This window comes from Scatophagus argus, chromosome 12 (genome assembly GCF_020382885.2).
Source record: "Scatophagus argus isolate fScaArg1 chromosome 12, fScaArg1.pri, whole genome shotgun sequence".
Lineage (NCBI taxonomy): Eukaryota > Metazoa > Chordata > Actinopteri > Scatophagidae > Scatophagus > Scatophagus argus.
In genome coordinates this window covers 10,471,552-10,485,405 of record NC_058504.1, presented here as the reverse complement: position 1 = coordinate 10,485,405, position 13,854 = coordinate 10,471,552, and the positions used below count along the sequence as shown (strand labels likewise).

The 13,854-nt window shown below is 41.7% G+C and overlaps 1 protein-coding gene across 3 annotated transcripts; it reads right to left on the bottom strand.

Annotated features, from left to right (window-relative positions):
- Positions 1-143: 143 nt before the first annotated feature.
- On the bottom strand, positions 144-13,245 carry ganabb (glucosidase II alpha subunit b). Of its 3 annotated transcripts, none has more exons than XM_046407134.1 (25): positions 13,038-13,245; positions 12,126-12,227; positions 11,899-12,007; positions 11,453-11,580; positions 10,778-10,957; positions 10,550-10,615; positions 8,419-8,476; positions 8,231-8,312; positions 8,021-8,117; positions 7,744-7,924; positions 7,487-7,640; positions 6,797-7,032; positions 6,558-6,684; positions 6,295-6,374; positions 5,815-5,955; positions 5,226-5,322; positions 4,949-5,050; positions 3,929-4,172; positions 3,536-3,600; positions 3,074-3,150; positions 2,866-2,940; positions 2,611-2,724; positions 2,382-2,491; positions 2,072-2,172; positions 144-1,452 (listed from the first exon to the last, which is right to left on the bottom strand). In XM_046407134.1, exons 1-25 carry the CDS (start codon positions 13,055-13,057, stop codon positions 1,343-1,345), a joined length of 2,856 nt encoding a protein of 951 aa, XP_046263090.1. In that variant the 5' UTR covers positions 13,058-13,245; the 3' UTR covers positions 144-1,342. The 3 variants fall into 3 exon arrangements, with proteins under 3 accessions (XP_046263090.1, XP_046263091.1, XP_046263092.1); XM_046407135.1 differs by having other exon boundaries at positions 12,951-13,038; XM_046407136.1 differs by lacking the exon at positions 10,550-10,615.
- Between the last annotated feature and the right edge of the window lie 609 nt (positions 13,246-13,854).

The following is a 13,854-nucleotide window of genomic DNA, read 5'->3' as shown; positions in this document are numbered from 1 at the left end:
AATCTAATGATTTTTCAGCTTTTTGTAATTATATTTGGTCATAAATGTAGCATTTTATGTTCTCCACTAGGCAAAGACTTCACTAAATAAGAACAGAAAGTGCAGTTAGGAACAAACTCTTAATTGAATCAAAACCAGACTTCTACATTTGGTCAACTTTATTTTCACTTGGTCTCATCTTTTAGAGTACATCTGACAAATTTGATTGACAGCTGAAACTTGCATTTCCACCACTTCAAGCCAATACCAACAAAATTGTAGCAACATGGACATTTATGATCATAAAAACAATCAAGGAGACAAAATCAAAGAACGACAAAACTGCTAAAAGGTGGGATGATTTGACTAGTCAGGACTCAATCCGATGTCCAGAGAATCACTTGATTATTCACACCTGCTCAGTATGCATTTAGAATTTCCTTTTGTATAAACTATAGAAAATGGGTACTTTTTAATGAAACATTAGACACGCTGGAAATCCTGGACAGTCTTCATCTCACATCTAGTAATACATGAAAGTCTAAACTTATAAGTTCTCACTCTTCCTCAAGTGCATTAAAAATAATCTAGTAAACAAGGCTGAGAAAACAAACTCGATAAAACACAGAAAGCACGCTGACAGGATGATCCACAAACATCAGTGGTTCAGCCCCCCTGAAGTGATTCCCATTGCCAAGTTTGTTCAGAAGAACAGAAAATCCCCTCTCAGTTTAACAACCTCCCCGAATTTATGAAATGTGACATGAATAAAGACAGTCGAGTGCTTAGTTGATTGAAGTGCTTGGCTTAAAAGGGGGATGGAATGAATTTTTGAAGGTGTCAAGTCAGAAACAGATAAGGGGGAATCACCAGCAGGTGGAGCGCGTGCTTTGAATGTGAACCTTCATTTTAAATTGGGAAAAAAACAAACAAAAAAATCCCCACAGTGATCTTTTGTCTGAGGCAGACTTTATGGACAACCAAGTGGACAAAAAAGAAAAAAAAAGTGTCTTTCTCAACCACAATGATCCAATACAATGACAAGATTTAAGTTGTTCAGTTGTCATCTATCTGAAAAATGTGACAAACACGATGATCTATCTAGCAGTAACCTTTTTTGTCAGTTATTACAGTGTGACTAAACAGAAGAGGGACATGGCAAAGACATGTGGCTCAGTTTGACTAACAGGTCTACATGGGTTTAAGCATGTGTTGTGTGTGTGTGCTTATGTCTTATTTTCCATGGTGGCTATCCTGTTGTCTTGCTTTAATTAGCTGTAGGTATCAGCGCCTTGTTATGGGTTCTCTCCTCCTGCTCAGTCCAGTTCAGTCATCTTCTCCTCCGGCTCCTGCGACTCCACTGTTACTGAAGAGTAACAGTCCAGTCCACCCCTGCATTCATGCCTGGCTTACGCAGGGTCAGCACTGACATGGAGGCATCAAACTCAAACTCCAGCTGGCTCTCCTGACCATCTACAGCAAAGAAGAAACAGTATTGGAGAAAGTAGACCATTTGAGGTGGGAAAAAAAGGCATGTGAATCTCTTCCCAGCACGGGTCTCTAAGATCTCACATAAGAAGAACTTCAGCCCTCAGTTTGAAGAAGTTCACATGCACATAAAGTTTAGTTGTCCACAAAAAAATGGTTCAAGACCAAGCAAAAACACTCCCTATTAAAAACCTGAGGAAGTTTTGGCAGCAGTTGGTGTGTTGGTACATGAGCAGCTAAAAATAAAGGGCACCTGGGAAGCCAAAATGAGCAATGAACCATTTTCTTTTAAAAAATTTGGCACACAGAAGGGCAGATTCACTTTCACATTGTCTTAGGTACTGAGAGAGAAAGAGAAACTACTTAGGAACAACCTCTTTCTAAAATTCTGTTAACACGAATTAAACTTAAGGTTAGTGGGAGGGTTGTTCCCCACTAGACTGAAGTACGTTTAAATTCAGGGTTATAAAACCTGTTCAAACAGCCTCTTGTGAAACAGCTGGAGGCCATTTAACAGATGCCGCTGAGGAGCATTCAGTTTGTAGATTGGGAGGAGTCAAACTGCAAGAATTAATATGAGAGAGACATTACATGTGGCACTCACCAGCAGTCTTAAGGGTAACCTTGCTGGGCTTACTGGCACCCAATATGACGATGCGTTCGATCCAAGAGCGAGTGGAAAACTGGGCATCTGGAGCCAAGTTACTGTGGATGAAATATTTTAGAGGTTTTACAATTTTGAAATGATAAAATGACCACTTTGATGCAAATCAAATGTTTCCCCTCTTAACTTATGCACTTATTCCCATTCATAGTGTTGCTGTTTTCCTTTGCTTTTATCCCATTTTTTTTTTCTTTAAGAGGCAAATTTTATACTGAACTAAAACAAAACACAGAGAATATTCATCACTCACTCAGAGGAGAGGATGTTGTTGGCAAAAGACAGTCTCCTGTGGATGAAATCCTTCTTTTCATAGTTGAAGGTGTGGCCGTCGTCTATGTAGAGCACCCCCTCTGCAGTTCTCTGTCAGACAAAGATCAGAATATCAATAACACTGCAACTTGGAATGCAAACTTGTCAAAATAGCACTGAGTGATAGCTGTGTCTCGCAGCCATCATAACAGTTTGTACAACTGAGTTACCTGGAAGTTAAGGGCCACAAATAAAGTGTAGGGATCGTGCTCCATGCATTTGGAGGATCTGCGAACCCGAAGCTTCCTGGGAATAATAGAGCCGCCACGCTGGAACACAGGGATCTGAAAAGAAGACAGTCAGGTTCATGTTAAAACCAGAGGAGAGTAAAAGGAGGAGGATAAATAGTAACTGATGTGAAATGTAGAAATCTGTAATTGTAAATTATCAGCAAATCCTTTAAAACACTTCTTTTTGTGTCTTACGGAGCTCATGGTGACGGGGATGTAAAGATTCTGGGCTCCATTGTGCTTCTGGAAAGTGTGGACGTCAAACCAAACCTGAGGAAAAACAGATAAAGACAGGATTTCTTCAAAAGACAGAGGAAACCTTAACCTTGTCATGTTACTGACACAATGTCCTATAAAAAGAACGAGTCAACACCAGAATGATGAAGTAACTGTGTCCTCTTACCTCATCTTTGCCTGGTAGGTAGGCAGTGACTCCCCTGGCTCCCTCCTCAGTAACTGGGTGCACCAACAAGTCTCTCCCTGCAGCAGCAGTTAAACACTGTCAGCTTCAAATAACTGTTTCTAACTGCTTCTGCAAGTACCACTTCTGCAGTAACATTAGTTCCTGTGATAACTAATAACTAAAATTCAACTTTCCATTCCAATTTAATCCTCTTGTTCCTTGGCTGTTAGCACACTAAACAGAGGTGATCCACATGCAACACATTTTGCCATCATTATGTGACGACAACAACAGCAGTGCAGTTATTAGTTCGATCCCTAAACGTAGGCAACTTTTACCAGCAGAGAGCTTTTGTTTTTTTTTGAAGAAGATTTCTAACTAAACTCACAAACACATCTCTTAATGGACTGGTTCAAACTTGGCAGAGGAAAAACATTTAAGTTTTAGTGTCTTGTATCTAACCGATCAAGTACTCGTCATCCACAGCGAAAGTAGCAGGATCCTGAGGATACTCCACCCACAGCGGTCTGCAACAGCGAAACACACACAATATTATAAAGAGCATTACTGAAATCTGACATGTGTAATTAGAAAATGAAAAATTAACTAGCCTGATGCATTGTTTGAGCTTACAAATTATGTTGTTATGGGGTTGGTCTTTTTCTATATGCTTTGCTAGCAAAGGTTAAATCAAGTTTACAATTATTTATAGTAAGTACTGCGGGTACGGCAAAAAGCCAGAGTAAAATTACTACAATTACAGACATCCAAGACAGGCAGATACAGATATCTGTATATGATGCATGCACATGAAAGAGACACAAACACAAACAATGTCTCCCATCCAGCCCTCACCTCATGATGGGCTCTCCAGTCTGGTGTGCGTGGTAGAACTGCTGGTACCAGTAGGGCAGGAGGGTGTAGCGCTGACGCACTGCCTCGCGGATCAGCGCAGTGTTCTCTGGACCGAACAGCCAGGGCTCGCGACGGGGCGTGTCCAGGTGGGCGTGGGCTCTGAAGAACGGCTGGTACGCACCGGTCTGATACCAACGCACCAGCAGCTCAGTGCTCGGGGACTTGAAGAAACCACCGACGTCAGCTACGAGGCAAACAGTTCAGTTTTAATATTAGTGTGTTAGGTCCGGGTTGTTCAGAGCCTGATATGAATGAAATGTTTTGCTGTAAACAAACCTGTGAGCTTATAGCTGGACGAGAATAAAATGTGTGCTTTTCCTGCTCCAAATTAAGCACCTGATCTTACTGCATGCAACTGAAACTATTTTCAGGATACTGGTTTTATTGAATGGATTTCCTTCCATCAAAGTGCCACAGTCCTGCTTGACAGCTGTATAGGATTCTCTGGCAGATGATTTAGAGTGGTGAGCAAAAGATGTGCAATGTATCCTTCTAATTCTAGTTGAATGTAAGCTCTAAAGCATACACTCAACAAAACGTTAAAGGATCCTCCATAACGTTAATCCTCAAAAAACAGTCCAGACAAGTCGACTGCTAACAGTCATTTAAATACTCACAAATATTACTGCTAGTATTTTATTGTAAAATACTGCTGGTATTTTATTGTAACTGTTTGCAAATGAGGCAAGTTGCTACAGGGTGTCTGCAGTGGCTTCTGTCCTACTTCCATCTCTCAGTTTTTAAAGGGTTTATTTCATCAAATATTCTGAAAGCTGAAAAAAATGATCATGATGGATATGTCCAAAGATCTCATGGATAAAAGAAAAAAAAAAGCTTCCAACAGGGTTTTGATATCATTGAATTGCTACACTAAATTCATAGCAACATTAACTAAGCTCCACATGTTATAAAAATGTATATTTTCAAGCAACTTTGTTTTTTTTGCTTGATAATACTCACCACCACAGAAAGAGATTCCCACCAGGCCCAGGCTCAGACACATGGGGATAGAGATCTTCAGATGGTCCCACTCTGCAGCGTTATCTCCTGTCCAAACAGCGCCTAGAGACACACACAAACACACGCTTAACACCAAAGTTCTTGCACTAAAATAGCCTGACACAAAAGTATTCTAGCATATAACTCAAGAGACTTGGATCTTTGGTCACAGATCAACAGCTTCTGTTCTGTGGTGTAACATGGAATTGTAGTTTAAATGAAGAACTAAAGGGCTTACCGTAACGCTGGGACCCAGCAAAGAAGGCTCTGGTCAGGACAAACGGTCGCTCAACTCCTCCCGACCTCTGGATCAGACCCTCCGCTGTGGCCCTTTGCTGCGGGTTGTACACAGGATCGTCAGTGGAGAGCAGGTGTTTTTTATTTCTATCATCTGAACTTTAGAGCATATTTTGGTTCTCTTTCAAGGCAACTTGCGAGCTTTGACAGGATGATCAGATCATCCTGTCATAGCTCGCAAATTGCCAAAACATGACAGAATGATCAGATCATTAACATTACTTTAAAACCATAATGCCTCGCATTTGATTTCCACCTTTTCGCTTGCCTAAAGCTGCCAAATTATTATTGCTACAGGTCATCTTATTCAGCCAAAAAAAAAAACTGACTTGTGTTTCTGTACTGACACAACAGGGAAATCCAGTTCCAGTCATTTTCCCCCCTTTTAAATAAGAGTAGCCCACTTGATAGCAGTTACATTCACGCATAAAAACTTAACAACAATGTCTAAATTCTCCAGAATTTGAGGAAACATTTAACAGAAAGATTCAGTTCTTCACACAAATCCACAGATGACGGAGTGCACTCACCACATAGAGGCCATAGAGGTTGTGCACATCACGGTGCTCCCAGGCTCCGTGCACTGCGTCCTTATGCATAGTGACCTCTGGTCCGTTGAACACTGATGGCTCGTTCATGTCGTTCCACGTATACAGGTTCTCCATGGTACCCTGGAGTGGACAGAGATAGTGGATGTAAGACTCCATGCCAATCGAACCATATTATGGAAAATATGCTATTTTAAATCCATGAACAGATCTGATAAATCTGATTCTAAAAGTGGCCAACAGTGGAAGATTGGGCCTGTAGTTAGCAGCTGCCCAGTGAGAATAAGTTACTGACATTTTCCAGTTAAACAACATTTTAAAAATGACCCGCTGTCATTGTCAGTGTGAGTGTTTCTCAATCATTGTGTTGTCTTGGACACAAGGAGCCAACAAGCCAAATCCTCAGTATCTCACTTGCACATGTAGTTGCAGATTAGTGACAGACGTGCCCTCGAGACTCACCTCATACTGATCATAGGCGAACATGCTGGCCCACCAGGCCCTCATGTCTGCACGGGTGAAGTCTGGATAGCTGGCACTTCCTAAAAGCCATCACGCATCCCGAGGAGAAAGAGAAAAGACAGAAATATTCATTGTACTAATGAAGGAAAAACATGCCACTATAAATAATTTTCCTCAGCAAAGATCCAGTTCTTTAAAGTATATTTACAAATTCATTTTCTACAGATTTTATGTCGTTTGGCGTTGAGTTGTCAGTCTCTTACCAGGCCAGCACCAGCCCTCGTAGTCTCCACCGTCTTTATTCTTGACATAAAAACCACGAGAGCGGATTTCATTATGGATCTTGTAGTTGCTGTCTACTTTGATATGAGGGTCCACAATGGCCACCATCTATTTAAAAAAAAAAACAAAACAAAAAAGTTAAAGTGAGATAGAAAGCAGCAATTATGGATCCTGACATTGTCCATAGGCACAGACGTGATTATTGGATCATCAGTCGTACCTTGCGTTTCTTGTCCATAAGACCCTGCAGCATCTCCTTTGGCGTTGCAAACTTGTGTGGATCCCAGGTGAAGTAGCGCTTGCCATCCGTGTGCTCAATGTCAAGCCAGATATAGTCATAGGGGATATCGTGCTCGTCAAAGCCAGCATCCACCGCCTGCACGTCTTCCTGGTCGTTGTAGTTCCAGCGGCACTGATGGTAGCCCACAGCTGATAGGGGAGGGAAAGCCTGGGTGCCTGAAGGACAAGATGTGGAGAGAAGCTGAGACTGAGGAGCTTTTACTGGGCTGCACAGATACTGATATAAGGGAGCAAAATGTCTTCATATTTTATCTTGATTTTATCTTCCTTGTCAGAGAATTCACTTGTTAAAAACTGAACGAATTCCTTTGTGTTTAAGGTCTGAATGACTCCAGCGCTCTCGTGATTTTAATTATTTTCATAACTACAAATTTCATTTAAGTGAAAAAAGTTTAAATTGAGAAATTAAAATTTCTTTTCATTAAGTTTTTAATTTTGAGAATTACACATAAGTGAGTGGTTGTTTCAACTGAAGACTGTCAAAACGGTTTCAAATGTCAGTTCTTTTGCAGAAGAGAACAAGTCAACAGGAATCTCTGCAAACTGAATCTATTTAAGACAAAAACATAACTGCATATATTTTTGTGCTCATGCAAATCCATCTTCCTACCTGTGAGAGAGGCATACTGAGAGAAGACGTCTTTGGGTGTTGGTCCGAGCATTATGAAGACATCAATGATGCCGCTTTCAGAGATCCAACGCACATCCGTCTGCGGCGTCTCACTGGATCCCTGCACATAATCCAGCATTTTCCCAAACACAGTCTGGAGAGAGAAGAAAACGAGTGAGTGAGGCAACTGCTATTTTGGCAGCAGACATTTAGTGCTAGTGATTTCTGAACAAAACAGCCCCAAAGAAAAATTGTACCTTTCCAGCTGTGTTGGAGCTGATATCTACCCAGGTCTCGGCAGCATTGAGCCAGAAAATGCCTGTGGTCCGCTGAGTGTTGTGGGCCAACATGACCGGTACAGCGCCATAAAGGGCCATAGGGTTGTACAGCTCATATTGGAAGACATCGAGATTGTAGAGCCGATACGGATCTCCATTACTGTGAAACAAAAGAACAAACACTCAGAGCAACGAACCTTCACTGACCATTGTTCTTCTGGCACCCAGCGTAAATACAAGACTTGTTAACACTCACTCTGTTGTTTTGAGTCTGAGGGTGTCTGCATGTTCTGGGATGCCGTAAACGTGCTCAAAACCCGGTAAAGAAAAGTCTAAACTAACAGCAGATGGACCTGTAAGGTGAGAGGACCAATGATCAGTTAGATTAAATTAGAAACTAACACACACACGCACATTAACAGATCAGTCAAAATTAACTATAACTGAAAAAGTAAGCAGGACCTACCATTAGGTTTGCTGTCCGAGTGCGATTTAAACGTTTCCTCCCACATCCCATCTTCTACTTTCTCTTCCTCTTCTTTTGCCGTCTGGCAGACAAACAGGGAGAACAGAAATGTAATTTGCAAGCGAAGATTGAAGCTGAGACAAATAAAGACAGGAAACGGAAATGAAGTGTGTTTTGGGGTGTAATACCTCGGCCTGGTTCGCCGGATCGGCCTCTTCTTTCTTCTCGGCCTCTGGGTCTGCCTGACTGCTCCATGGCACAAAGAATGCAGGGAGGGTTGAGGAAAGGGAAATAGGACAGAAGAAAGACGTGTCACTATGGTAATGCTATCTCGTGATGAGTAACAACAAATGGGAAGTTTATTAATATTAAACTATGATAAAAGGAAAAGGACGTACAAACAGGGAGGTTGGTGAATGCCCACCGACTTCCAAGTGACAACTAACAAATACTCTACTTGGTCTTGAATTTAATGACAAAAGGGACAGAGCAACTCCCTACCTTGTGGCTATTTCAAGCTACACATTATGGGAGAGGACCTCGAGAGACTGCAGCATCTAACCCCGACATGGGTCCATAATCAACTGGTACCCAGTGGATCCCCTGAATACCGTGGTGTATCAAAACCATGGCAATGCACCAAAGAACAATTCAAACAAGCCTTGAACTGATACAAATTTTGGTAGTCACACACAGCTGTGGTGGCAAATGATCTGCAACAGTGCACATGCAAGAGGCAGTGAAGCCAAAAGAAGTTCTGTAAGCCTGTTAGAGCAGAAAACAAGGCTGTGTCGTTCCACAGATGAGCCTGTGCAGCCAACTTAAAGGCAACCAGTAATTTGTAAACAGAAAGAAAACTCCACTGATTTGCCATTGCACTGTTACAGCCTTGTCAGACTTATGATGGCCAGTTAACAAAAAAGGGAAAAGAGATCAAAACTGAAATAGCAGAACCAGAGAGGTTGTTTCTTTTTTACTTTTCTTTCTTTTTTTTTTTTTTAAAAATAAATTCTGCACCTTGTGAAATCCTCTATCTGGATTACAGTAAATACAACTGGACCACCAACAGTTCAGCTGAAGTTAAAACACGTAGAGGACAATGTAGCCTTGAGCCGCTTGCCTCAAGTAAAGGTGAGGAGTGGGCTACAGACATCTAAAAATTTGTAGTCTCCAGCCCCAACTGACAAAATGACATTACTTGAAGCCATGTATCTCTCACTGAAATCGCAAAAGGCTTTATACAACTTCTTTTTTTTATTTTCCCCCCAAAACATATGCAGTCATACTGCCCACGATAGTGTGAACATTGTGAGTAGACAGATACTGGGCAGTGTTTTTGTAACAAACATGGTAAAATCTGGAGGCTGACATTTCACCCAGAAACTGTCATGAGTTTGGTCTCGATGTGATGATGATTTGTTATTGTTTCACTCAGTGACGCTACTCAACAATTTAGCCTCAATCTTAAATTGCAACCAAACTGCATATATCAGTGCAGGACTGTCATAATACACCAAAAACACAACAATGAGGAAGACAAAACAAAAGCTGCTTTTCCGCAATAATGAGAGTACGGTTGGCTTTAGAGCTCAAACAAAGCACTGTCCCAGAAAAGGTGCGGAAAGCGTCCCAATTTAGAGAATTACCACCTATAAACTGGAACACAAAATGAAGCATAACCACAAAGAGAGATGTTGCTGATGGGTTTGGGACTGGGCTGCATTATCACATTAGACAAACTACATGGTGGGAAACAGACTACTTGTTATTTTTCCATCTACTGCAGTTAGCTCTGACAATGAACCGAGCAAGCGGGACAAATCATTTCGGTTAACATAACTGGTCAGAAAACAGTCAGTCATGCAGTTGCAGCATCACACCTGCTGCAGCGACACTGCGTACTAGGCAACTGAACACTGATCTGACAAAACTCTGGTGCACAGTAAAAATCACTGCGAGACACAGCAGAGATCACATCATTCTGCTGAAAGGAATTTTTTCATGATCTGGATGATTATTTTCATGATCTGGATGATTTTTTTTCTTTGTTTCATGAAATAAGACAAATAAAAAATCAACATCTCAAGTGGCTATTGTTTGAATGATCCTTCAAAATGCTAGCAGGATCTTCCCCTTAATTCAGCATCGGATTAAACACAGACATGCATGCACTCACCCACACCCCTCTCACTCTCAGTCACATTTATTTTAGGGCAAACACTGTGCTTGATGTGATGGGAGTCCCTACATTTCTGGTCACTATTGGCAGCATTAGCACAACGAACAGAATACACACTTACAAATCTTAAGGGTCTTTACCTAGAGAAAACCCTCTTGATATTATCCCACACGCTAGCAACTGTGCTAGTTACTTTATAGGAGAAACTAGGATGATAGGGAAAAGAGGACAGAACAACGAGTCAGAGACAATACTCAAAAAACAAACCATTTCATGGGAACAAAAATAGAAATCATCCACTTAGTGAGGACGTGGATTAAAGAAAAGACGGCTGGCATTTGTAAGTGTGTGCATGCACGGTTTCTCACGTGTCCTTGCGCATCCTCAGGTGCTCAAAGGCCAGCAGGCCGCGAGAGTTCAGCGACATCAGCACATCTCGCCCTTCCATGATGTCCAGTCGGAAGGGCCGGGCGCTGACGATGACCCTCTGAGACTCCGCCCCCAGGGAGAGCACCACCCCGTTCTCGTCCTGAGACAAGAGAGACAGGCTGAGGCAGAGAAAGAGAAGAAAGGGAGAAGAAGAGAAGTTTTGGTTTAGAAAAAGAAAAGTGACAACAGAAACTGAGGAACTCATTTATTATCTTCTCACCATCGACCTTAAGAAGAAATTCTGTGGGTTATTAAATCCTTGTCAAGCCAAATTGAATTTCAAGGTTGAACATTTGAAATGAAAATGGAGTCAGAGAAGGTTGTTGAGAGATGAAGAGTTTCAGTTCTAACTCTCCTCCTACGTTTCAACCGAGCTAAGCACCATGGGTCTCAGTATTTAACGCACAGGAGAAAATGTAAGTGGTTTGCTTTTCGTGGTTGAGATGTCACTTTGTTTAAGATGAATTTTTAGTCAACAGGCCGTTGCCACAGTGTGGAAAGCACAGGCTGTGACAAAGGCCTACATTATTGTTCTCTTTTCCATATTAGGTTCGCGATATCAAATCTTACACTCGTACCACACAGTCGGTAAGAAACACCCAAGAGAGACTTACGGCTCAGTAGGTGGCTCCCTGATAAGTACGTCAGGGACTTCATAGCGAGGCTTCAGCGGCTTCAGCTCGTTAATCTTCACCCTTGTCATGTTTCCCTGGAGACGGTAGAGCTCGAGCAGCAGACGCACCTGAGAGACAAACAGGAGGACAGGGAAGAGAGGGAGATACAGAAGGAGCACGGGAGGGTACAGAGGAATTTCATTACAAGCTCATAAATACAACAACAGAGGCCAGCGGCATTTTGTTTGCAATCTTAGGCATTTGGTTTTGATAGCACAAAGAATGGAAACCGGAATTCAAGTGGCAGGGATATTTCAACATCCACTGTTCAGCTGAGAATACGTGAGTCACTGCTAGCGTACGGCCAAATTTTATCAAGCCTTGATGTTGAGCAGCCAGTAGACATAATTTCTGCATTGAAAACTGCTTCTCTACATGCAAGTTACCTTATTGTTGTCATTGATGAGCTGCAAAGTGAGCCTTGTGTTTGTCAGCTCCATGGTCTCCAGCAGGGCTCGATAGGGAGACTCACCAGGCTTGAGCGCTCGCTGACGCCTGTTTAAAATTTAACAAGAGTGTACACCAGTGATAAATCAGTATCTGTCCGTTTTTCCTTTGTCTAACACTAAGTTGAGGTCAGTAAACGCATTATTTTGTTCCATATTGCACTCACTTGCAGAAAGCACTCTGGTCACAGGTCTTGAAGTTGCCTCTGTCCACAGCCCACGTCTCACAGAGGCACAAAGCCAGCCAGAGTACCAAGACAGGTGCCATCCTACAAAGAAAGATCAAGGAGGCAACATAAACTTAAGATGGATAAGCCTACTTACTATTCATCTCTACAATTCACCGACTCACACTTGAATGAGCAATGCCCGTAATTACCCAAGAGAGGGCCTTAGCCAAACCACAGCACGTAGTATACAAACGTACACAGAACATGCACAGACACACATCCGGACTTTGATCACTCGGTGGAAGTAAAATGTGTCCGCAAGTGAAAGGCAGCGCCAGAAATGTAACAGGCGGCTAAACCATTTCCCGTATCCTCATCCCCTTGCAGCTACTGTACACAGGTTTAAAAAGTTTAAAAACGCTTTTCATGTCACCTAAAGATTGAATTCTAAACAACATATTCCTGTCGATGCCGAAATCACGCCAAGAGACAGCATTACAGAAGCTAACGTAACCGCTAATGTGGGCTAACGTTAGCTAGCACTTGAACGGAATTCTGGAAAAATCCATCAGAATATTACTAATTTGACAACAATAATGCATCGGTCTATTACAGACCCACTAACGCCTGACTGTGTGACAGTAGAGTTATCGTCAATCGAATCTTTTAATTAGGATTTGGTGCTAACCTTGCTGACAACGTTAACGCTACAGACAACCTGTCAAGCTGCTAATTCAATTGAGGGAATCTCGATTTTTCCTGGCGGCCGTTAAACCCTGAAACAGTACATGTGTTTACACGCTTACAAAAGTGTGCACCCACCGCAATAATCTTCGGCCTCCCACACACTAACGATAACTCAAACAAGTAATAATTTCACAATGAAACCGCGGACCCGCTTTGTCTTACCTCTCACTGAAGGTGGCCATCTTGATTATACTCCAGTTTGACTCCGCCCATTTCACTCCGCAACAAAGATCGTTAAAAAGTAAGATTTCAATTGACTAAAATATTTATCGCTTTAAACTAACAAAGATAACATGAATAGCACTGTCCTGATCGTAACATTTCCGTAATGGAGTTTTTATACTTAACCACAATGCTTTCTTTTTTATCAGACTGACGATAAAAGGAGTACGTCGTTGAACTTCATTTGAATATTTATCCTCTCAGGCGCTTACACGTCATCGCCGAGCCCCAGTCAGTAAAGTACACACTGGCACTGGATTCATCTCCAACCAGTGCAACGTACAATACTACGTACGCGCATTGAACACGTGTAAAATCTAACGCAATGCATTGCAACAGCCCTGCGACACATCTTAATTTCGTGAAAATATATATTATACATACACAGACAAACACATATGTGTATCTGTATCTGTATATATATATATATAAGCACCCAAAGAATAAAAAACGTGTTGACTGACTCTGTTGTAAGTTTAAAGGATACTATTTCTGGTGTTGAATTGTTTTTTATTTGTCATTATAAAAGAAAAAGTGTTATTTTGTCCTCCTTAAATACAAAGGGGTAGGGGGCTAATGAAATGCATATATAATATAAAGGTGTCTCCATTTTTATGTCCAACCCCTGTTCATTAATTTACAACCTGGGTGATCAGGGCCCCCACAGGGACCAGTAGACGTGTCGAAGGAGTCGCAAGATGATTAAAAGGATATAAAATAATAAGAAACAAAAAAAAGACTCTTACATAGGTTTATA